Below are 24481 nucleotides of genomic sequence, written 5' to 3' on the forward strand. Positions count from 1 at the left end.
TCTAATGTAGTCATTTCCCCAGGTATACTTACTGTATTAGTCAGAGTTTTTCAGAAAAACAGAACCAAACCCCTGTGTTCGGGTTCTGTAGAAAAACAGAACCAGTAGGTAGACTGGCTACTTTGCCACTGAGGTCGAAGGGAGCTCACTGAATTTGGAGTGGTGAATAACACACAGATCAACTTCGTGTGTGGGGGGAGGGTGGAGGGTGGGGAGAGAGAGATATTGATTGATTTTAAGAAATTGGCTTATGTGATTGTGGAGCCCGCAATCTGAAATCCATGGGGCAGCTGGGCAGATAGGACTTGGCAAGTGTGAAGTCCATGGGACAGCTGGGCAGATATGTCTTGATGTTGCAGTATTGACTCCAAATTCTTCAGCATAACAGGCTGGAAATACAGGTATGGGTTCTATATTGTAGCCTAGAGAATTCCTTGTTTTTCAGGTCAAAGACCTAAGTCTTTGCTTTTTAAGACCTTTAACTGTTGGATGAGGTCCCTCCTGTGTTACGGAGAGTAATCTTCTTTACGTGAAATCTGATTTAAATGTTAATCACTCCTAAAAAAATATCTTCACAGCAATATCTGGGCTGGTGTTTGACCAAATAACTGGACACCCTAGCCTAGCCAAGTTGATACCTAAAATTAAGTCACACTTGCCTTCTGAAGATTTAGGGCAAATGTTTTGGGTCAAGATGGAGTCTGGTTGCTGTTGGTTTCCCAGTACATGCCCTTTCTCTCGCTAAACTAGCAGTTCAAAGTGTTTCACATACATGTCCCTGCTTTTGCACATTCATCTCTTTGATCTTAGTGTATCTGCAGCTTAGAATGTTCCTGTGTCCAAATCTTAACTGTTTTTCTGAGGGCTAGATCACAGACACCTATACACACAGTTTTCTTTACCTGTGTACCAACTCCTCTAAACGATTTCCTGTGACCTAATTATGCTGTGTTCTTTCGTGCCATCGTGATTTTGCATACACGTTCCGATGGCTTACAATATCTCTCCCTCCCATTTTCTCTAAAGTTTTTACAGCTTCCTCAGGTGAACTGTAGGTGTTCCTTTTTATGATGTTCCCATTGTTCCTTTGTATATTTCTGCTGAGGCACTGATCACATTTCATTGTCACTGTTTGCATAACTTTCTGTCTAAAAAGTCTTTGTTTTCCAAGGGCAGAAGTCACTGTGCTGCTGTCTTTTTCAAAGTTTATCTTCAGTTAAGCCTGAATATCTGTCATACCTAAGCAAATGGAGGGAAGAATAAACTGAATTTCTGTTAAAGATTTGGAAGTTGTTATATATTTCTTCCGTAATTTATCTTTATGGCAAAATGTGGAGATAGTGACTGGAGATGAAGCAAATCTGAATACCAAAGATCAGTCTTGAGTTAAACTCTGTACATGCTTGGAAATAGTAAATATTTGCTTGACTTATTGATAGAAGTAGTTTTATTTGTTTTTCCATTCTGTGCCAGGTACATAGATTCATCATTGTTGCATTAAGAAAAGCTGTTTCTGAGTATAAACATTGATTTATTTTTGCTCAAATTTGTATATACTGTGTTTTAAGAATGTCAAAGCATCCAAGATTGCTTTCGCTTCTTTCTAGGTAAAATGCAATGGTGATAACTAGTGACTAATTTGTAAAGTTTTCATGTGATGATAAAATAACTTTTTCCTTTTTCTGCTAGATGTTGATCATCTTTCTGAAGTAGGATCTCTATGGCCTGAACATTTTCTGAAAATCATTTTGAGCAAAATATCTGTTTAATAACAAGATAACCACATCAAAATGGTTGGAAAACTGAAGCAGAACTTACTATTGGCATGCCTGGTGATTAGTTCTGTGACTGTGTTTTACTTGGGCCAGCATGCCATGGAATGCCATCACCGGATAGAGGCACGTAGCCAACCAGTCAAATTGGAGAGCACAAAGACCACTGTACGAACTGGTCTGGACCTCAAAGCCAACAAAACTTTTGCCTATCACAAAGATATGCCTTTAATATTTATTGGAGGTGTGCCTCGGAGTGGAACCACACTCATGAGGGCCATGTTAGATGCACATCCTGACATTCGCTGTGGAGAAGAAACCAGGGTCATTCCCCGAATCCTAGCCTTGAAGCAGATGTGGTCACGGTCAAGTAAAGAGAAGATCCGCTTGGATGAAGCTGGTGTCACTGATGACGTGCTGGATTCTGCCATGCAAGCCTTCTTACTAGAAATCATTGTTAAACATGGGGAGCCAGCCCCTTATTTATGTAACAAAGATCCCTTTGCCCTGAAATCCTTGACTTACCTTGCTAGGTTATTCCCCAATGCCAAGTTTCTCCTGATGGTTCGAGATGGCCGGGCATCCGTTCATTCAATGATTTCTCGAAAAGTTACTATAGCTGGATTTGACCTGAACAGCTATAGGGACTGTTTGACCAAGTGGAATCGTGCCATAGAGACCATGTATAACCAGTGTATGGAGGTTGGTTATAAAAAATGCATGTTGGTTCACTATGAACAGCTTGTCTTACATCCTGAACGGTGGATGAGAACACTCCTAAAGTTCCTCCATATTCCATGGAATCACTCAGTTTTGCACCATGAAGAACTGATTGGAAAAGCTGGGGGAGTTTCTCTGTCAAAGTAAGTAGAAGTTTATGTTTTTTATTTTGACTGTACATTCAGCTAATAATATGTATATGCATGTATATGTGTGTTTTGTGGGTGTGTGTATGTGTGTGTGTGAAGACCTTTTTGGAACAGATGCAGCTTCACTAATGAGTTTTTTTTTTTTAAATTGTTGTTAGTTCTCTACCAGTTCATTATAGACCCTTTCAATTATTTAATTCATTTTTTTCATTTATCTAATATGGTCCTCTTTATTTACAGACAGTTAAAGGCCTTTTTCACTGACTTCAGGCTTTAATGTCCTTCATTCAATTTTAGAGGCTCTAGTTTCTAATTTCTACGTATTTTTTGTTAATAAGGATAGTCACCTTTTGTGTGGATTAAGGTTAATAGCAGGCAGTGTATTTACCATGTTGTTGAGCACACAGTGAATTGTAAGCATTTTGAAATTTTTAGTGATAGGGAAAAATAAAGGCATTATCTAACCTAATCCATTCATTTTACAGATAAGAAGACTGAGTCACAGATTAAAATAATTTGCTCAAGTATGTCTTGTCAAGGCCAGGATTAGAATCCATTACTCAGTCTTAATGGGCTAGTGCCTCCATGGTGTTTTACTACATGTAGTGCTTCTTTTGTCATCTGATTGGCACATCTTCTCTTGTTTTTTTTAATAAAGGCTAGAGAATCTCCAAAATTTGGAAGCCTAATCCATACAAGAAGTTCCTTAGATCAGGTACTCCTAAAACAATTATTTTAGCATTTTTCTTCTCAAGAAGTGACAGCTAGTCTGCCCTCACTTCATCTGATAACCTGACTTGATAACTCGCTCATATACCTGGAATGAAGATATAAAAGTGGAAACTACTGTTAACTTCAGATAGAATTGGAAGAAAAGTTGGCTATAGCTAAGTTTTATTTTTTAAATCTTTTTTCCATTTATCAAAGTTATATATAACTCCCGTAAAATGGACAAAGCAGTATAGTTCCCTTGTGTGCCCTGCTTGCTTCCACCAAGGAATATCTCCTTAATTTTTTTTTGATTGTATAGAACTTGTGTAGTATTGTTTACTCGTATATAATCTCAGAGGAACAGTTGTCTGCCTATATCTAGCTTTCAGTTATTGATTGTTTATAAGTCGTGAGGTATCATCACTGTAGTGGCTCTACGTTTTTATTGATTCGAAGAAAATTATAACTCTAGCTACTCTCATCATTGTTCTTTCCAGATAATAGACTGTAACTAATTTTTGATTACCTGTATTCCTAGGTAAGTATTTAACTTTTTGTGCTTGTGTTGGCCGTGAGTCAGATGCTGGTTCCATCTGTTAATATAAAAGAAGTCTGTTAGACTTCCAGCCTCTCCAAATAGGGATTAAAAAGATGCGTAGATTTTGGTGCCAATCAGGAAGAGATGGTTTTCCATATATTCTTACTATTTTTAAGGTAAACATAAAGACCAAAAAAATTCATAGAAATTTTGAATTAAAGAATTTTAAAAAACAAAAGAATTTTAGCAGGCAAAGAGACCTTACTTAGCATTTTAATATTTGGAATGGAGGCCCAGTAAGGCTCTGTGCTTTGTCAAGAATTACATGTCACAGGCATGAGTAGAACCTACCAATGCTTATTCTTTTTTGCATTTGGATTGTTTCTAGTTTGGGGCTGTTATGGATAAAGTTCCTATGAACATTCTTGTACATTACTTTTAGTGGACCTAAGCATTCATTTCTTTTTCTTTTTTTTTTGAGTTGGAGTCACTCTGTCGCCCAGATTGGAGTACAGTGGCCAATCCTGGCCACTGCAGCCTCGACCTGCTGGGCTCCGGCGATCCTTCCGCCTCAGCCTTCCAAGTAGCTGGAACTACAGGCGCGTGCTACCACGCCTGGCTAATTTTTGATTTATTGTAGAGATGAGGTCTTGCCAAGTTACCCAGGCGGGTCTCGAACCCGCGGGCTCAGGCAATCCACTTACCTCAGCCTCCCAAAGGCGCAGGATTACAGGCTGAGCCACCAAGCCCGGCTGCATTCATTTCTTTTGGTATGCCAATGAGTAAGTAGAATTGCTGAAAGAGAGAGAGAGAGAGAAAGAAAGAGAGAGATACTTTAATAGATACTTTCTGTCAGTTTTCCAAAGTATTTATATTATTTATGTATGGCTATACCATTCATGTGTGGCTGTACTATAAATGAATGTGTTCTAGTTGCCTCATATCTTTGCTAATACTTGGTATTGTCATTTTAGTCTTTCTTGTAGGGTACAATTGCTTATAAAACTTAAAAACAAAATAATAACTTTTGAACCCTATTTTGAGAGAAAAATCTTAACCAGAGTTCCAATATAAAACAAATCAGAGCAGACCTGCTTTGGTTGATGGGGCCTAAACTAGACAATACTTCCTTTTATTACATGGAATCTCTACTCTCAAAAGCTGCTAATTGGGGGATAAGGCAGAAACATACAAAATTATTCCATTAGTACCAAGTTGTAAATAGTCCATGTTTTTCACAATAAGGAATTAATACCCCTGAGTCAGTCATTCTATGAGCTTTTCCTGTTATATATACATTTTTATTCTGGGAAAATTGTTCAAAATAAGTATTTTAATTCTTATTTTAGTATTATTTAGTATTTCAATACTTAAAATATTTAGGCAGCCTTGAAAGTTTGAAGATGTCATCAGACATCAGACATCTGGGAACATATGTATAAGTTGTTGAATATAGCAATATCAGGAATGCCTGCTTTATCTTGTTAACTGTGAAAGCTAATGTTTCCTTTGCTTTTCTTAGAAATTTTTAATTATTTTCAGTCAGGTTGGCACTTATTGCTTCCCTGGTCAGTTCCATTTATAGGAAGGTAGGAGGCTCCCACTCCTCAAATATTTTGAGCAGGAAATAGAAGTAGTGTTTGAAGCTGTTTACATTGCCCTCTTCTAATGGATTATGGAATTTTTGTAGAATTTTAGTTGTCTATATCAGGGAGCTTTTGGGAGTTACTGGAGTGTATAGAGCTATTTCTGCTATTAAACTCATTACGATACCATGAAATTACCCAGAGCAAGTAAAAATCAAGTGTGCTAGGCCAAAAGAGCAAAACCAGAAAAGAAGAATAATTTAACAGTGACCTGTATACAGAATAAGTACAGGAATCATAACTACAATTCAGAGAAGAGTTATCTACATTTAGAACAGAAAAAAGATATAGCAGCTATTAAATGTAAGTAAGAAGGAAAAAGGTAATAGCAGTGGTAAGTATAAGAGAACATACAAAAACATGAAAACTGACCTTACAGTTTCTAATAACGAAAGCAGAAGAAAAAAACTAGAAATCAGATCTAGAACAAAGAGAGATTAAATAGGTGAAAATAATGCAAAAAAGGTTTTGGAAATGGAGATTTTTTGAGGAAGTCAGAAAAGTAGTAATACAGTATTTTAAATTTACAATATTAAATTTCTTTTTAATTTCAAAAATGAAATTTTGTTTTACTGAAGAAAAATTATCAAATGACACTTGTTAAGGCATGGTAAGGCTGTCTTTATTTAGGACCATCGTGATAGATATAGAGACCACTGCAATGGTGCTTTCCAGTAGGGGAGAGACTAGGCTTAACTCTGAATACACCATGGGCAAGTGGGAATTTGTAGCTAAGGAGTAAGGTGAGTGTCAGTGGATGGAAAATTACTAAGAGGAAATATCGGGGTCGGGAGATGCTGACTAGATTGACCTATTAGGATTCTTGATGTAGACAGGGCAGGGTGCTCAGATATCATGTAGAGGATGGTGTCGGTTGAGAAATCTGATAAGATATTGAGGGTGATCAGTTACCAAGGGTAGGGGGTTCTTGCTAAACTGACCTAGCACAGGCTTATTTGCTAAAACTAGATTTTATAAAGAAGTACACACATGAGTCTAGGAGAAGGATCCTGACTGAAGTTTGGCCACGCAAAAAATCCTTATCAGTTTAGAAACTTAGAATTCTTATAATATCTTATAGGATTAATGAGAAGACAACTAAATAGCCACTTGAAAATTTTCTGAAACTTAAGGATAACAAGAATATTATGAGCAGGTTAAGAAACTGACAGACTATCTTCACAAAAATTATGAGCACTTTAATAGCATGGAAAATTAATAACACATAAATTAGGATTATCTGAGCTCTACTAGCTGGATTGAATTGTTCCCTAAGGATTTTGTAAATATTACATTTAAAAAAAAGGAACTTATCAGGGAACAAGTCTGTTTACTTGTGCTTACCACTTCTTTGTGAAGGCAGTAAACCAATCTTTATAAGTCTGGTTGTTAAATACTGCCTAAAAAGAATGCTTTTGGAGCTGTGGTTTTTACAAGTCACGTTAAAGAGATAAATAGCTGAGACTTCTTAGCTGAAGATGAGTAATAGAATAAACAAGGGATACAATTGACAGAGCAAAACAGGCTGTGAAAGGAAAACGGAGCTGAGGGAACACTGTATTTCAAAGTATTTCAGTGAAGACTGAGAAGAAGCAGAACAAGAACATGAATTAATAAAGCAACATTTATGTTTCTAGGAGAGTATGGCAATTGGTAGCAAAAATTAGACGTTGGATAGTAAATCAGATATTAATTTGGATTAGTTTCTCCAGAAGTAACAGAGATCAAAATAACAGGCAGGGCTTGGTGGCTCACACCTGTAATTCCAGCACATTGGGAGGCTGAGGTGGAAGGATCACCTGAGCTCTGGAGGTTAAGGCTGCAGTGAGCTGTGAGTGTGCCACTATACTGTAGTCTGGGCAACAGAGTGAGACCTCATCTCAAAAACCCACAAAAAAATGAAACTCAAATATTTCAAAATAATGGGTGTTATGTAAAAGAAGGTGGGCAAGGACTGGTTTGTCAACTCTGTAGTCTTCCAACGTCTAGGCTGCTTTCAGATTTTGGCTCCATTGTTTCCATGGAGATCCAGTTATTTCATCTGCATTCTAAGCAACAAGGTGGTGGTGGGATGTGTGTAAAAGAAGGGTCATTTAGCATTGTTTTAGTACATTTCCTAGAGGTTCCAGGTAGCATATCTTGCTTTCCACTGGTCGCAACTTGGTCTTATGGCCATATATAACTATAAGAAAGGCTTGTAGTCTTTTTTAAAATTAAAATTTTTAAAAATTTTATTTTTAGACATGGGGTCTTGCTGTGTTGCCCAGACTGGAGTGCAGTGGCCATTTACAGGTGCAGTCATAGCACACTGCAGCCTCAAACACTTGGGCTCATGTGATCTGCCTGTCTCAGTCAGCCTCCTCCCTAGCTGCCACTGCAGGTGCATGCCACTGTGACCACCTAGGAAAATGTAGTCTTTATTCCAAATAACCATGTGCCCAACTGAGAGTTGGGTTTCTTTTACTAAGAGAAATAGATTGGATATTGGGATAGGCAGGTGCCAGTCTCTGCTACATTACTATGTGCGAGGTACTTTGTTAGCCTCTGGAGATAAAGGTTCTTTGCCCTAAAGGTACATATGATCTAATAGAAGACACATATTCACACATAGTGCAGTGTTAAGAACTATGAAAAAGCAAGGAGAGGTATTTAACCTAGTCTGGAAAGCTCAGGAAGGCCTTCTTGGTATTAAGCTGAGACCTGAAGCAGGGTTTCCTCAATCTTGGTTTGGCATTTTGGGTCAGGTAATTCACTGTTGTGAGGGCCATCCTGTACATGGTGGGATGTTTAACGGTATTCCTAGCTTCTACCCACTAGATGCTAGTAGCACCCCCCCCACGCGCCGTGCCAACCAAAAATGTTTCCAGACACTGCCACATGTCTTCTAGGGCACAAAATAATTCTTCCCCCACCCATTTAACAGCTGTTGACCTAAAAGATGAGTCAATAGATAAAAGAAAGAGCATTTGGTTTTGATTTATGGAATATTGTGCTCAACATTCCTCAGTATTTTGCTCAAATATCCTCAAAACATACCAAATGTCCCTTCTTTCACACACACTCCCCTTACCTTGCTGCTTAGAATGTAGATAAAATGACTGGAGTTTCAACCTGGAGCCCAAAACTGGAAGCAGATAAAGGAAAAAATAGTCAGTAGATAAAGGGAAGAGCATTTGATTTTGACTTATGGAATATTATGCGCCTTGGGTGACCAATGGTTAAGGGGCTGTAGTTCGTCCTTGACTGTCCAGAATGTTTTTTTCATTTTCCTTAGCCAAATAAACCATCCAAGAGAATTATTCTTGGGAGCAGCCTGTGCCTAACTCTGGTCTACAGTGTCCAAGGAAGAGGTAGCCTGGAGGACTTCGGTGGCCTGACTCCTAACCCAACCTAGGGAGGTTCAAAAGTACCTAAGGAACAACTATGCTCTGTTATGACTGACCTGTGTACCCCTGCCCTCCCCACTGTGTAGTGGAAGTTACCTAAGCTCAGTCTCACCTGGGCCTAGAACATGGTATACTTTTTGAAAAATAGGTAAAACAAAACCAAACCAGGAAATAGTCATTGAGAAGTTATAATATGAACAAATTAGCACAGATGAGATACAGTGCGGTATCTATGAGGACATATAGGCAGTTTAGTATTACAAGAGAGTTCGTTTCCAGGCAGGAAGTAGTGGGAAATAAGACTTGAGAGAGTTGATGGGGGCTAGGCTTTGAAGGGCCTTATATTTTGTGCTGAAGATCTTGACTTTTGTCTTGCAGACCAGTTACTTTTAAACTTCTCTTATTAGCAGAGCACTCTTTTTTCGAGTGAAATCTCATCAGGAATCTTGATGTATAAAATACTTGGGAAGTGGAGTGGTTCTGGTTGAGGCGATATTTAATTTTGGTTGAATTTAACAAAGAAAACTGAAGTGAAACTCATGGAATTGCAAAATTTCAGTTTTGTTTTAGAAAGAAAACATTTGATTATAATGTCTTGTGAAATGTATAGAAATGATAAAATTTGTTTAAAAGAATGGGATTATAATGGTTTCTAGAAACACTAGGCATAAGTTCTAGGGTATGTCTTAGTCTGTTTATGCTGCCATAACAACATACCACAAACTAAGTAGCTTATGTACACAGAAATTGATTTCTCACAGTTCTAGAGGCTGGGAAGTCCAAGATCATGCACTGGCAGATTCAGTGTCTGGTGAGGGCCTACTTTCTGGTTCATGGATGCCACTTTGTGTATCCTCACATGGTGAAAGGGGCAAGGATCTCTCAGGCCTCTTTTGTAAGTGCCCTAATAAGGGCACTTCCCACTGGTGATTACGTTTTAACATGTGAATTTTGGGGTAAGGGACACAAACATTGAGTCCATCAAAAGGTATAAAACTTAGAAGATCCCTCTGTTGTAAAAAAAATATATTTTTTAAGTTTTAAAGTGCAGGCTTATTTCAAAGTATTTTGCCAAGATGAAGCCTAGGGCAAAGTGGATCTATAAGCATAATAAAGAAAAACCAAGCACATCATGCGTATTATAGTTAATGCCCATCCAGATATATGTGAATTCAGAGCATCATGGTTCTCTTCAAATAACCTAACTAATGAAGAATCGTTTCAGTGTTTTAGAAAGCACTATTACATTTCATCATTGCTCAAAACATGTTTTCAAACATTAACCATACATCACAATCACCTGGAGAACCTTTTAAAGAACCTAAAATTTTCTGATTCAAGAGGTCTGGGATAGGCCCAAGAATTTGCATTTATAACAGGTTCCCAGGTGATGCTAATGTTCCCGGTCTGGAGATTTCACTGTGAAAACCACTGCTTAAAAACCATGCTGTGTTTTGTTTGCTTCATAGGAGGACTCAGACTTTCTTGTCCCTTACAGTCTGGACTCCAGCTACACAGAAATAACTGTATCTACAGGAACAAGCCACACTGTTTATTGTATCTGTTCCTTTGAGTATGTTCCTTTGGCTCCATCTGCTTAGAAATGGGGGTGATAATGCAGCACCTTTCTTTCACTTCATTTCTCCATTTGATCAACTCGTAGTTGTATTTCAACATTCAGTTCAAGTCTCTGTTCCCTAAGGAAGATTTTCCTAAGGCCTCCCTCTGTCTGGGATGCACTTCTTATGCCTTCATGAGACAGCTTGACTAATGGAAAAGGGTTCATACATTGAAGCCAGCTAGACCTGTGTTTAAAATCTTTCACTGATGCTAACTGACTTTGTAACATTGAATGAAATACTCTCTCTCTTCGTGTCTCCATTTTTTAATCTGTAAAACAGGGAAGATGGTGATGATGATGATGATGATATCATCCAACATCTGTTGAATGTCTGTTGTGTGCCAGGCTCTTTACATGCCGTATCTCATTTAGTTTTTGTATTTACCCTTTCACCCTTACCCATAGGTACCTTAAACATCTCAGTTTTATAGATGAAGGACTTGAGGCTCAAAGAGGTTGAGGAACTTGTTATTAGTTCCACGGTTAGAACATGGAAGAGCCAGGATATGGATCCATGTCTTTCTGTCTTCAGAATCTGTACTCTTAACCCTGTTGAATGTACCTTATAGGGCTTGTAAACACTAAGGAAAATAATCATTGTGACTGTGGCTAAAAACAGGCTTTAGAGTCAGACAGACATGGGTTCAAATCCCAGCTCTGTCCTTTATTTGTTGTGTGATGTTGATTGAGTTACTTGGTTTTGCCTACACTTAGTTAGCTATCTGTTCTAGTTTCTTTTCCTAGAAATGGGGATGATAATGCAGTAGTCAGCACTTATTTGTGGGTGATATATTCTAAGAGCCCCAGTGGATGAGTGGATGCCTGAAACCGCAGACAGTACTGCATCATACACACACACACACACACACACACACACACACACACACACTATGTTTTGTCCTGTACATACATACCTATGATAAAGTTTAATTTATAAATTAGGCACAATAAGAGATTAACAGCAATAACTAGTAATAAAATAGAACAATTATAACAGTATGCCAGCATCACTACTCTTGAGTTTAGGGCCATTACTAAGTAAAATAAGGGTTGCTTGAACACAAACACTGTGGTACCACCACAACAGTTGACCTGATAACCAAGACAACTACTGTGTCTTGGCAGGTAGTGCATATGGCATGGATCTGCTGGACAAAGGGATGATTTACATCCCAGGCTGGATAGAGTGAAACACGTGAGACTTCATCATACTACTGAGAACGGCATGCATGAATTGTTTATTTCTGGAATATTTTATTTAATATTTTCGGACCATGGTTGACTATGGGAGATTGAAACCATGGGAAGCAAAACTGTGAATAAGAGACTTCTGTAATAGTATTCAGTAGGGAAATTAATAGTATCTACTCCACAGAGTTGTGAGGATTAAATTAGAATGACTATAAAGCTCTTAGCCAAGTCCTTGGTATGTAGTAAGTGGTTGAAAATGTTACCTGTTATCTTTATTATTATTAGGAGATAATAATAGTACCCATTGGGGATGATGACAGTAGTATCTACTTCATAGAGTTGTTGTGAGGATTACATTTAAATTACTATAAAGCCTTTAGAATAGCACCTGACATGTAGTAAGGGCTCAAAAATGGTACTTATTGTTAGTATTTTATTATTAAATGCTTATTACCTGTTCTCCTCCACCCCTAGAAAAGAATTATGAGTATGAAATACCTAGGACCAGGTGCATCATAGGCTTTTATTAATGTTATCACACATTCTTCTGTAAGCTTGCTTAGGGCGGAGGTAGTCTTAAACTCATGAAATGTTTGTCTCATTAATAAAACAAAGTGGGTGCCTGATTTGAACAGCTCTAGTAAGGACACTGACATGGCAGGTTGGGGATCTTAGCATTACAATAGCAATATTTGAAAGTACTTGGTGGTGATCTGTGATATTTCATTGTCATATTTTTTCTTTCTTTTTTAATTTAGTATTCCTGTAGGTGAGCTTTATCTAAATGAGATCATAGCCTATGTTTTCTTGTCAGCTTTTTTCTTTAATATTCTTTTGAGATTTTCCTGCATTAAGTTTGGATTATTTTTGTTTTGGGACTGTGTACGTTTTTGAAGAAATCTCCTTCAAGAATTTCTCTAAGATATACATTTTGAAATAGAATAGCTGGATTATGGGGGATGTGCATATTCAACTTAATTAGGTAATGCCAAATAGATTTTCAAAGAGTTTGCACTAGTTTGTACTCCCACCTTCAGAGTATTAAAATTCCCATTGATTCATATCCTTACCAGCCTGGATTTTTATTTTTATTTTGGGTAAGAACAAAGTGATGCCTCATTGTGATTTTAATTTGTAGTTCTCTAACAGTAAGTTTAGGCATTTTATATATATACACACACACACACATATATATATATATACTTTTTTCTTTTATATTTTTTATTTTTAAGATGTGGGATGCAATTTAGGATTAGGTAGATAAGTGGTCATCATACAGGTAAAGTTTGGGCCTCCCTTTGGTCCCCACTTTGCCTGGTTTGAGATCGGGTACCCTTATTGATGTTATGTGTCCCTTCCTTTCCCTGGCAGTGTCCTGCTACTACCAAACCTTTTCTTATAGTATTAGGGTAAATGTTCAGGGTCAGCTTATGAATGAGAGCATGTGGTACTCAGTTCTTTGTTTCTGTGATAGTTCACTGAGTATGATTGTCTCTAAATCTATCCAAGTTATTGCAAAGTCCATAATTTTGTCTTTCTTTATGACTGCATATGTATATGTACCACATTTTTAAAAATCAAGTTCACTTTCGATGGGCAGCACAGTTGGTTCCATGTTTTTGCTATTGTGAATAATGCTGCAGTAAACGTGTGTGCAATATCTTTTCTATACAATGATTTGGAATGGTATATGGAACTCCAGCTGCCAAGCATTACCCATTGTAGGCCAATGTTATTTTGCTTAACTCCCTCCCTTTTCCCAGCTTCTGCTGAATTATTTTAAAACAGACATGAGCTATTACGTCATTTCATCTATAAATTCTACTTCTTGTATCTCTAAAGTAAAGGTTCTCAGTTTATGGTTTCAGAGCACCTGAAGGGTTCTTCAGAACCTTGCAGAAGATCTCCAAGGTTAAAACTATTTTTACAGTAATACTAAGATGTTATTTGAATTTTCATTCTGTTGACATTTGTGCTGATAGTGCAGAATTTTGCCTGGTAGGTAAAACTGCTGATGCCTTAGTACAAATAAAGGCAGTGGCACCAAACTATATAGTCATGGTATATGTAGTATTGTCACGTGCTTTTCTAAGATTGCCATTTATGAAGTAGTGCAAGTGTTCAGTCTTCTGCATAATGATTTTAGCAGTCGTTGATGATCATTGCCCAGACCTAGTTTGTTTTTGTTTTTTTTTTTTGAGTTGGAGTCCCACTCTGTCATCCAGGCTAGATGCAGTGGCATGCTCACAGCCACCCCAGCATTGACCAGCTGGGCTTAGAGGATCCTTCTGCCTCAGCCTTCCAAGTAGCCGGAACTATAGGCGTGTGTTACCACACCCCATTTTTCAATTTATTGTAGAGATGAAGTCTCGCCAAGTTGCTCAGGCAGGTCTCGAACATGTGGGCTCAGGCAGTCTACTCAGCTTGGCCTCCCAAAGTGCTGGGATTACAGGCTTGAGCCATCGCACCCAGTCCAGACCTAGTATTTTAATAGGTCTGGCCAAATGATGACAGCCTAATTTTTAAATTCCTTCTGTATTTATTAATGATAATTTTCTACAAAGAAGACTATTCCTATAGCAACTGTTTAGTTGCCCCTAAATACTTTGTGCACGAAATGGAGGATATAACTATTGTTTTTTAAATTAATTTTTTTCAATAAAAATAAAATAAAATAAATTAAATTTTTCCTGTTTTCAGATACAGTTGATTGTAAAGGGAATTCACTTAATATATTTTATTATATTTATTTTAATGTGTATTATGTGATATGTCTGTTAGGTTTTTTCTTTGTTGATATTTTTATTAGGTTAAATAATTTATTTTCTATTTCTAGTTTACTAAGTTTTCAGTGTAAATGGATGTTGTGTTAGTTTTCTATTGCTGTGTAACAAGTTATCCCAACACTTAGTGGCTTAAAACAACAAGCATTATGTCATGGTTTATGTCTAGAATATGAACATGGCTCAACTGGATCTCTGGCTCAGGGTCTCTCACAAGGCTGCAATCAGAGCTTGACTAAGGAAATAATGATTTCCTAGCCCATGTGGTTTTGGCAGGATTCAGTTTTTCATCAGTCTTGGGTGAAGGACCTTAGTTCCTTGACATATAAGCTTCTCTATAGGGCTACTCACAACATGGCAGCTGGCCATACCAGAGCAAAGTAAGCAAGGAAGAGCCAGAGAAAATAAACAAGATGGAAGTCACATCTCTTGTAACCTCATCTTGGAACTGACATACTGTCCCTTTTGCTGTATTCATTAGAATCACGTATCTAAACCCAACTAAAATAAAGGGGAGAGGATTGCACAAAGGTAGGAATCCCAGGAGTTGAGAATCATCAGGTGTTATTTTGGAAGCAGTTTACCAATCATGTCTCTTGCATATGCAAAATACATTATCTCCCCCCGCCAAGGTCCCCCAAAGTCTCTTCCATTAAAGCATCAATTCAGAGTCCATAATCTTGTCATCTAAATCAGGTCTGGTTGTGAATGAGGCTGTGTAAAGTTTCTTTTTTCTTTAAACATATTTTTTATTTTAAAATTGTGGGGTACAGTAAAGGGTTAGGTATACAAATGTGCATCATTCAGGCACCCTTGTTAATAAGGGGTGTCTTCCTGTCCCGAGATAGATATTGACTACTATTAGTCCTACCCCCCCATAATTTGCCATCACTGTCAGTCCTTTTCTTATAGTGCTACGATAGATGTTTAAGGTCCACTATATGAGTGAGAACATGTGATACTCAGATCTTTGTTTCTGTGAGAGATCACTCAGTATTATAAACTCCAATTCCATCCAGGTTGCTGCAAAATTCATGATTTTGGGTGCTGTTTTTTTTTTTGTGACTGCATAATATTCCATTGTGTATATGTACCACATTTATAGATCCTTAAGTACAGTTCCACTCAATCTGAAGATCTGTGACATTAGAGATACAAGATATTCCCTCTTCTTTCCTACCCCCAATAAGCAATTGTGGAACAGGTGTGGAATAACAGACATTCCTGTTTATAGGAGGAAAAAAAGGAGCACAAGGATATCACTGGTTCATATCAATTCTGAAATCTGGCCAGGAAAATATTAGAAGCTCCTTGTTTAGCTCTTAAGGGCTAGGAATAGTTCTCCATGTTTCTTAGCTCTGCCCTCTAGGTTCTTGACTCTGCCTCTGAGTTACCTTCCTTTTTCATGAAAGGTAGCATGTGTTAGCAGCTGTGTAGTTTTATCAGTCTGCTTGCTACCAGTGGAGTTTTGGAAGTCTGATGGCCTCTTTTCATTGTGTACTATTTCTTTCTCTTTTGGTTCAACTTGGCATTGTTGCTGCTGATATAATTTTCTTGAAAACTTTATGAGTCCTTTGTGAAAACTTGTTGGGATTCACTCCACTGGATAATACATATTATCCCCTCTTAAATCTGAAGTAGATCCTTTACTTTTGTCTCCTTCTCATATGGCTGAGGGACAATGCTCTTAAACTTCCTAGAGGCCCTGTTGTTCAGTTGAAAGTACTTATGGCTGGGCTCGGTGGCTCAGCCTGTAATCCCACGCCTTTATGAGGCTCAGGTGGGTGGATTGCCTGAGCCCGCGGGTTCGAGACCCGCCTGGGCAGCGAGACCTCATCTCTACAATAAATCAAAAAATCAGCCGGGCATGGTAGCGCATGCCTGTAATTCCGGCTACTGGGAAGGCTGAGGCGGAAGGATCGCCGGAGCCCAGCAGGTCCAGGCTGCGGTGGCCGAGAGCGGCCACTGCACTCCAGTCTGGGCGACAGAGTGAGACTTCAACTCAAAAAAAAAAAAAGAAAGTACTTATGAGACATACCCTTAATTTCTTTAAAGGGCTCTTTGTTGGCTTTGGGCAATGATTTTAGGAATAGCCTACCACAGCGGTTGAATTTTGTCAAAATGAAGTAGTCATATGAATTTTTAATCATTAAAGCTACTAATGTAGTAAATTATATTAATATATTTTCTAATATTGATTTGTCTTTGAATTTCTGGAAAAAACCAACTTGATCATGATTTTTCATCAGATATTAGTTTTGGGATTTGATATGTTAATTTTTGGTTTGGAATTTCTATATTTAATGAATGACACCTGTAATTTCTTTTTTCTTACAGTCTGTGTCATTTTGTTATATAGTTACGCTAGGCTTACAAATAACTTAGAGACTGACAATTCCTAGTCAGTCTATCTTTTGATTGTCTTTTCCCTCAATTTTGGATCTAATTTTCTTATGCTCTGGATTTGAGTAAATTTTGGAGTTATGCTTGTGTCTCTAAGTCCTGTTAAAATCCTTGGAAGAATGCTAATATATATTTTGTTTGGTAGCCAGTCAAACTGGTTAGGGTATAAATCATAGGGTTTCTCACCTGTGAATAGTGTTTCTAGTTCAGTTCAATTTTCAAAGACTGTTTGCTATGTTTCTTTGGGTCTTTCCCACCCGTGTTCCATTTATGAGTTAGTTTGAGCTTTAGTGACAGTATTTATCTTAGTTTAATTCTCACAGCCTTTGCTGTGCTTCCTTGAGTCTCTCTTGTGTGAGCTAGAAGTTGTGCTGGTTCACATGGAAAATTATGGGAAACCCTTTCTCTGGCTCTTTCTTTTCCTGGATTTCCCACATACTGTCTGGCTCTCAGAGGTTCCTTTCATTGTTATTCTAGACAGAAGTGTGGATTTCTCTCAGAATTTTAGCTGTCTGCATTGTCATTATGCATATTTGCGTGACTGGTGTCATTTATAGGGCAAAGAGGTGAAAGAAAAGTGCCCAAAATAATTATGATTTCTGTACTCTTTAGACTACTATGGTGTCTTTTTCCAATTCTTCTAAAAGGTGAGGTTTTGTGCAGAGTTTTTGCTGCACACCAATATGGACTAAAGCATTTTAATTTTATTTTAAGGATTTTAATATTTCTCAGTTTTTTGGAAAAAGTCTTTCTTAGAGTGTTATTTTTGTTTTGTTCAATTCTTGGTTGATATTAATTCTCTCTTAGTGCTTTGAAGATACTATTCCATTGTCCTCTAGTTGTAGTGGTTGCTTTTAAGAAATCTGGCAGTTTGTAAGCCCTTTTTTTTTTGAGTTGTAGTCTCACTCTGTCTCCCAGACTGGAGTACAGTGGCACACTTCCGGCCACCACAGCCTCCACCTGCTGGGCTCCAGCGATCCTTCAGCCTCAAACTTCCAAGTAACTGGAACTATAGGCACGCGCTACCACGCCCGGCTAATTTTTTATTCATTGTAGAGATGAGGTCTCACCAAGTTGCCCAGGTGGGTCTCGAACCCGCGGGCTCAGGCAATCCACTCACCTCAGCCTCCCAACGTGCGGGATTGCAGGCTGAGCCACTGAGCCCGGCCTGTAAGACTTTTTTTAATGTGTTGCTTTGCTGACCATTTAAAAAAAAACAAAAACCATTTATTTTAGAGTAGTGAGGTACATGTGAGGATTTGTTATATAAGTAAATTATGTGACAGTGAGGTTTGGGCTTCTAGTAAGCCCTTTCTTCCCCTGGTAGTGGACATGGTACACAGTGGGTGGTTGTGTCTCCCTTGCCCTGATCCTTCCCTCTCTTTTAGTAATGCCAGCATTTGTTGGTCCTGCCTTTATGATCATGTACCCAATGTTTAGGACCCACTTATGAGTGAGAACATGCAGTGTTCAGTTTTTTATTTCTGTGAGAGTTCACTTAGAATGATGGTCTCCAGCTGCATCCATGTTGCTGCAAAAGACATGATTTTGTTCTTCTTTATGGCTATATAGTATTCCATTATGTATATGTACCACTTTTTAAAAAATCCAGTCCACTTTTGATGAACATCTGGGTTGGTTCCATGTTTTTGCTATTGTGAATAGTGCTACAGCAAACACACACGTGCAGCTGTCTTTTTGGTAGAGTGATTTATCTTCCTCTGAATATATCTCAGAAGTGGGATTTCTGGATCATGTGATAGCTCAATTTTTAATTCTTTGAGCAAACACCACACTGTTTTCCACAAAAGTTGAACTAGCTTACATTACCAGTAACAGTGTAAAAGTGTTCCCTTTTCTCTGCAGTCTCACCAATACCTGTTTGTTTTTTTACTTTTTAATGATAGCCATACTGACTGGTGTGAGATATCTTATTGTAGTTTTGATTTGCATTTATCTGATGATTAGTGAAATTGGGCATGTTTTTTCATGTTTGTTGGCTGCTTGAATATCTTCCTTTGAGAAATGTCTATTCATATCCTTTGCCCACTTTTTAATGAGGTTATTTGTTTTTTTCCTGTCACTTTGGGTTGCTTATAGATCCTTGATTTTAGACTTTTGTCAGATGCGTAGCTTGCAAATGTTTTTTCCCGTTCTGTGGGTTGTCTCTACTCTTTTGATGGTTTCTTTTGCTATGCCAAAACTTTTTAGCTTGATTAGGTCCCACCTGTTAATTTTAGATTTGCTGCATTTGGTTTTGAGGACTTGGCTGTAATTCATTGCCTAGGCTGATGTCCAGCAGGGTTTTCCTAGGTTTTCTTCTAAGATTCTTATAGTTTGATGTTTCACATTTAAGTCTTTGATTCATTTTGAGTTAATTTTTGGATAAGGTTATAGGTAGGAGTCCACTTTCATTCTTCTGCATGTTGTTAGCCAGTTTTCCCAGCACCATTTTCTGAATAAGATTTCCTTTCCCCGATGTTTTTGTTGGCTTTGTTGAAGATGGGTTGGTTGAAGGTCTGTGGTTTTGTTTCTGGATTCTGTGTCCTCTTCTATTGGTCTGTGTCTATTTTTGTACCAGTATCATGCTGTTTTGGATTCTGTAGTCTTGTAGTAAAGTTTAAAGTCTGGGAGTGTGATACCTCCAGCTTTGTTCTTTTTGCTGAGAATTATTTTAGGTATTTGGGCTCTTTCTTGCTTCCATATGAATTTCTGTATTGTCTTTTCTAGGTTTGTGAAAATGATGCTGGTAAGTTGGTAGGGATTGCACTGAATCTGTAGATTACCTTGGGTAGAATGGAAATCTTATTGATATTGATTCTTCCAAGCCATGGGCATGGAATGTTCTTCCATTTGTCTGTGTCATCCTTGATTTCTTCTTTGAGCAGTGTTTTGTAGTTTTCATTGTAAAAGTCTTTCACCTTTTTGGTAGATGCCGAGGTATTTTATTGTATTTTATTTTTTGGTGGCTATTGTGAATGGGATTGTTTTTTATTTGGTTCTCAGCCAGTTTGTTGTTGGTATATAGAAATGCAACTGTTTTTCTCCATACTAATTTTGTGTCCTGAGCCTTTATTGAAGTCAATTATCAATGCAAGTAGGTTTTAGACAAACTTTCTAGGGTTTTCTAGGTATAGAATCATACCATCTGCAAAGAGGGATAATTTAACTTCCTCTTTTCCCTATCTGAATATCCCTAATTTCTTCCTCATGCCTAATTACTCTAGCTAGGAATTCCAGTACTCTGTTAAATAGGAGGGGTGAGAGTGGGCACCATTGTCTTATTCCAGCTTTTGTCTGTTAAGTATTATGTTGGCTGCAGGTGTGCCATAGATGGCGCTCATTATTTTGAGGAATGTTCCTTTGATGCCTAGGTATTTGAGGTTTTTTATTAAGAATGAATATTGGTTTTTATTGAATTTTTTTTTGCATCTATTCAGATAATCTTGTGGTTCTTGGTTTTGTACCTGTTTATATGATGGATTACATTTATTGATTTGTATATGTGGACCACCAGTCTTACATCCTGGGAATGAAGCTCACCTGGTAATGATGAATGATCCTTGAAATGGACTGTTGGATGAGATTTGCTAGAATCCTGTTGAGAATTTTTGCATCTATGTTCATCAGGGAAGTTGGCCAGAAGTTTTCTTACCTTGTTGGATCTTTGCGATTTTTTAGTATCAGGATGATATTGGCTTCATAGAATTCCTTCCATACAATTGCTTGGAATACTTTCAATAGGATTGACATCAGGTCTTCCTTGTCTGTCTTGTAGAATTCAGCTGAGAAACTATCTGGCCGAGGGAGGGCTTTTTTGGGTAGAAAATTTTCTGATTACTGATTTCTTGGATTGCTGTTGGTATGTTTAGGCTTTCAGTGTCTTCTCATTTCAATCTTGGGAGGTTTTCTGTTGCCAGGAATGCCTCAATTTCCTCTAGATTTTCTATTTTACTCATACAGATTTCAGAGTAAATCTCTACTAATCTTTGGTATTTCTTCAGAGTTGGTTGTAGCATTGCCTTTTTCATTTCTAATTGTGTTCATTTGAACTTTCTCTTTCTTTTTGTTAATCTGGCCAGGAGTCTGTCAACCTTATGTTTCCTTTCAAAGAGCTACCTGTTTGTCTTGTTGATCCTTTATATGAATTTTTTGGTCTCTGTTTCATTTAGCTGTGCCTTTATTTTAATGAATTCACATTATTAGTAATGAATACTAATTCTGGTATTGGATTGCTCTTGTCTTTCCAGCTTTCTTAGGTGTGACATTAGACTATTCACTTGATATCCCTCTTTTTTCTTGATATGTATATGCAACATTATAAACTTCCCTCTTAGCACTGATTTCATGACATCCCAGAGGTTTTTGTTGTTGTGTTTGTTTTTGTTAGTTTCTGGGAATCTTTTTATTTTTGCCTTGATTTCTGTGTTAACCCAAAAGTCATTCAGAAGCATGTTGTTTAATTTCCATGTGTTTGTGTGTTTTGGGGGGCTCCTGTTGGTGATATTTATTTTTATTTCACTATGGTCTGAGAAGATGCCTGGTATGATTTCAGCCTTTTGAAATGTGTTCATGCTTGATGTATGTTCAAGTATGTGGTCGATCTTGGAGTATGTTCCATGTACTGATGAGAAGAATGCATATTCTGTGGTTATCGAGTGAAGTGTTCTGTAGATGTCTAGTAGGTCCAGTCGGTCGAGTGTTGAGTTAAGGTTCTGGATTTCTTTGTTAGTTTTTGCTTCAATGTTCTGTTTAAGGCTGTTAGTGAGGTATTAAAGTCTCCAACTCTAATTGTGTCTAATGACTACTATATCCTCTCTTAGTTTAATTAGCAATTGTTTTATAAATCTAGTTCCTCCTGTGTTGAGTGTGTATATATTCGAGATGAGTATTTGTTGCTGGTGAATTGAGCCTTTTATCATTATGTAGTGACCTTTTACTGATTTTAAATCTGTTTTTTCTGATAAGAATAGCTACTACTGCTCTTTTTGGTTTTCTATTTTCCTGGAAGACCTTTCTCCAGCCTTTTACCTTGAGCCTGTAGGTGTCATTTGCAGTGAGATGGGTTTCCTGAAGGCAGCAGCAGGATGGATCATGCTTATTTATCCAGTTTGCCACTCTGTGCCTTTTGAATGGTACATTCAATCCATTTATGTTTAAGTTAATTATTGATATGTGAGGCTTTGTTTCTGTTATATTGCTATTAAGAAGCTTCTTTGCTTTTGAAGTTTTGTGGTTGATTTGTATGGTCTGTAAACTCTGTGCTTACTTATGCTTTTGTGATGGATGGAACAGTTTTTGTTTGTTTGTTTGTTGTTTTTGAGTCAGAGTCTCACTCTATTACACAGGCTGGAGTGCAGTGGCATGTTTACAGCCACCGAAGCCTTGACCTGCTGGACTCAGGTGATCCTTCTGCCTCTGCCTTCCAAATATCTGGGACTACAGATGCACACCTCCACACCAAGCTAATTTTAAAGATTTATTGTAGAGATGAGGTCTTGCCAAGTTGCCCAGGCTGGTCTTGAATCCCCAGGCACAGGGAGTCCTCTTGCCTCCACCTCCCAAAGTGCTGGGATTACAGGCATGAGCTACTGCACTCAGTAGAACCATTCTTTCATTTCTGTGCTTAGAACTTCCTTAAGCCTCTCCTGAAGGACTGGTCTGGAAGTGGCATATTATTTTAGGGACTGGATGTCTGGGAAGAATTACCATTCTTCTTCATTAATGAAGCTTACTTGATGTGGTAGGAAATTCTTGACTGGAATTGCTTTTCTTTAAGAATGTAAAAGATGGGATTCCAATCCCTTCTGGCTTTTAGGGTTTCTGCCGAGAAGTCTGAAATTCTGATGTGTCTTCCTTCCTAGGTAGTCTGTCCCTCCTCTCCAGCTGCCTTTAGAATTTTTTCTTTCATGCCCACCTTTTGGAGACAGATTATTATGTGCCCAGGGGATGGTCTTCTCGTGTACTACCTCACAGTAATTTTCTGAATCTCTTACATCTGTATGACTGCCTCTCTAGTGTGATAGGGTAAATTTTCTTGGATGACATCTTAGAAAGCTTATTCTAGAGTATTATCAGCTTATCCATCTCTTTTAGGGATGCTAATCAACTGTAGATAATCCCAAACTTTTTGTAGGCTTTGCTCATTCTTCTTAAGCTTTTCTCTTTGTTTTTGGCAGACTGGGCTAGTTCAATAGTTTGATTCTTAAGTTTTGAGATTCTTTCCTCTGCCTGGTTGATTCTACTATTGAGTTTTGCTATTGTGTTTTAAAATTCCAAGAGAGAATTCATTTTCCGAAGTTCAGTTTTGTCCTTTCTTATGATAGCTAGCTCAGGTTTCGCTTTCTATACTGTTTTTGTGGGCTGGATGATGTGCATATCTACTTTCTAGTGGATCTGGTTGAATATCTTTGTTATCCATAGTCTGAATTCTATGTCTGTCATCAGGAACAGATCATTCTGGATGGGTTTCAATGCTTGGGATCTGAAAAGCCCTTTTGTGGATATCAATTCATTAAGGCTTTGAGGATTGCTGGTGTCTTTTTGCTGGTTCTTCCTCATCTGTGAAGGCAAACTCTTCTCTTTTAATTTTTGTTTTGCTCTTGTTTTATTAGCTAAGGTTGCTGCTGTTGGGGTGGTCATTTGGGTAGTCTTGTTGCTATTTTGCTTGACCTCCCCCCTCTGGTCCACCTCTGTGGGAGGCAGTGGTAGCAGGAAGGGTGGTGAGCTATGAGAAAATGGTTTGGAACGACATCACTGGTGCAGTCAGGGGGAACGGGCAAGATCTTTCCTCAAGTTCTGAGGCTTTCCTCTCTCTCTGGCAAAGGTGTCCAGGGCACTGGCTCGGGCTCTGGTGGCTTCCTCCCCTGATTGCATGTCTCATAAGCTGAATTGGCAGGCATGGCTGTACTCTGACTCTGGTGCTCTTGGGGTATGGAGTGGCCTCCTCTGGTTTGGGTGTGACCTCTTCTTTTACCCCAAGACTAGAAGGGAAGCAGTGGGGAGTTGTTATTTCTCCCTCAGTCCACAGGTAGTTGGGACCACCACCACTCCATACAGAGTGTTCCTGCCGTTTTGTGAGAGGAGCTATCACAATGATGGCAGCTGCATCTGCAGCCCTGACACGGAACTGCAATGGCTGCCAGCGTTGGAGAAATGACCCCAATGTGGTCATGTTGTCCCTGCTGGGTGCTGGGGGGGTGGGGATGGGAGTACCCGCTCGGGACAGACCTGCTGAGCCTCTCTGTGGAGGGCTTACTGGCCATGGTGCTGGGTGTCCTGAGAACTGGAGTTCCCAGGGCTCCATGTGTCTCCTGCTGGTGCCTCCGTCTCTATTTAGGGCAGCTTTTCCACCAGTGTGGAAGGAGGGCAGGGGCAGGGGGAGGGCCTGGGCTGTCTCTCTCTTGGCTGAGACTGCAGAGGCTTGCATGAAGTGTGTAGAGAAGAAAAGCTGTCATTTTCACTCACTCTTTTTGTTTCCAAAGGCGCTCTCCTGATCTCATGTTGGAGTCTCTTCTAGGGGTTTCTGGGGCTTGGAACTGTCTGTCCTTCACATCCCCAG

At 38.5% G+C, this 24481-nt stretch overlaps 1 protein-coding gene across 1 annotated transcript in view; it reads left to right on the top strand.

Moving 5' to 3' along the window:
- Positions 1-1565: 1565 nt before the first annotated feature.
- The window catches only part of TPST1 (tyrosylprotein sulfotransferase 1), a 62985-nt gene continuing 40069 nt past the window's right edge, over positions 1566-24481 (top strand). Inside the window, exon 1 of the mRNA XM_021710032.1 lies at positions 1566-2635. Coding sequence (XP_021565707.1) covers positions 1791-2635 — 845 coding nt within the window. The 5' untranslated portion in view covers positions 1566-1790. The remainder of the gene's footprint in view (positions 2636-24481) is intronic.

The sequence above is a fragment of the Carlito syrichta genome, unplaced genomic scaffold (genome assembly GCF_000164805.1).
Source record: "Carlito syrichta isolate Samal-C Ts95f unplaced genomic scaffold, Tarsius_syrichta-2.0.1 Scaffold287941, whole genome shotgun sequence".
NCBI lineage: Eukaryota > Metazoa > Chordata > Mammalia > Primates > Tarsiidae > Carlito > Carlito syrichta.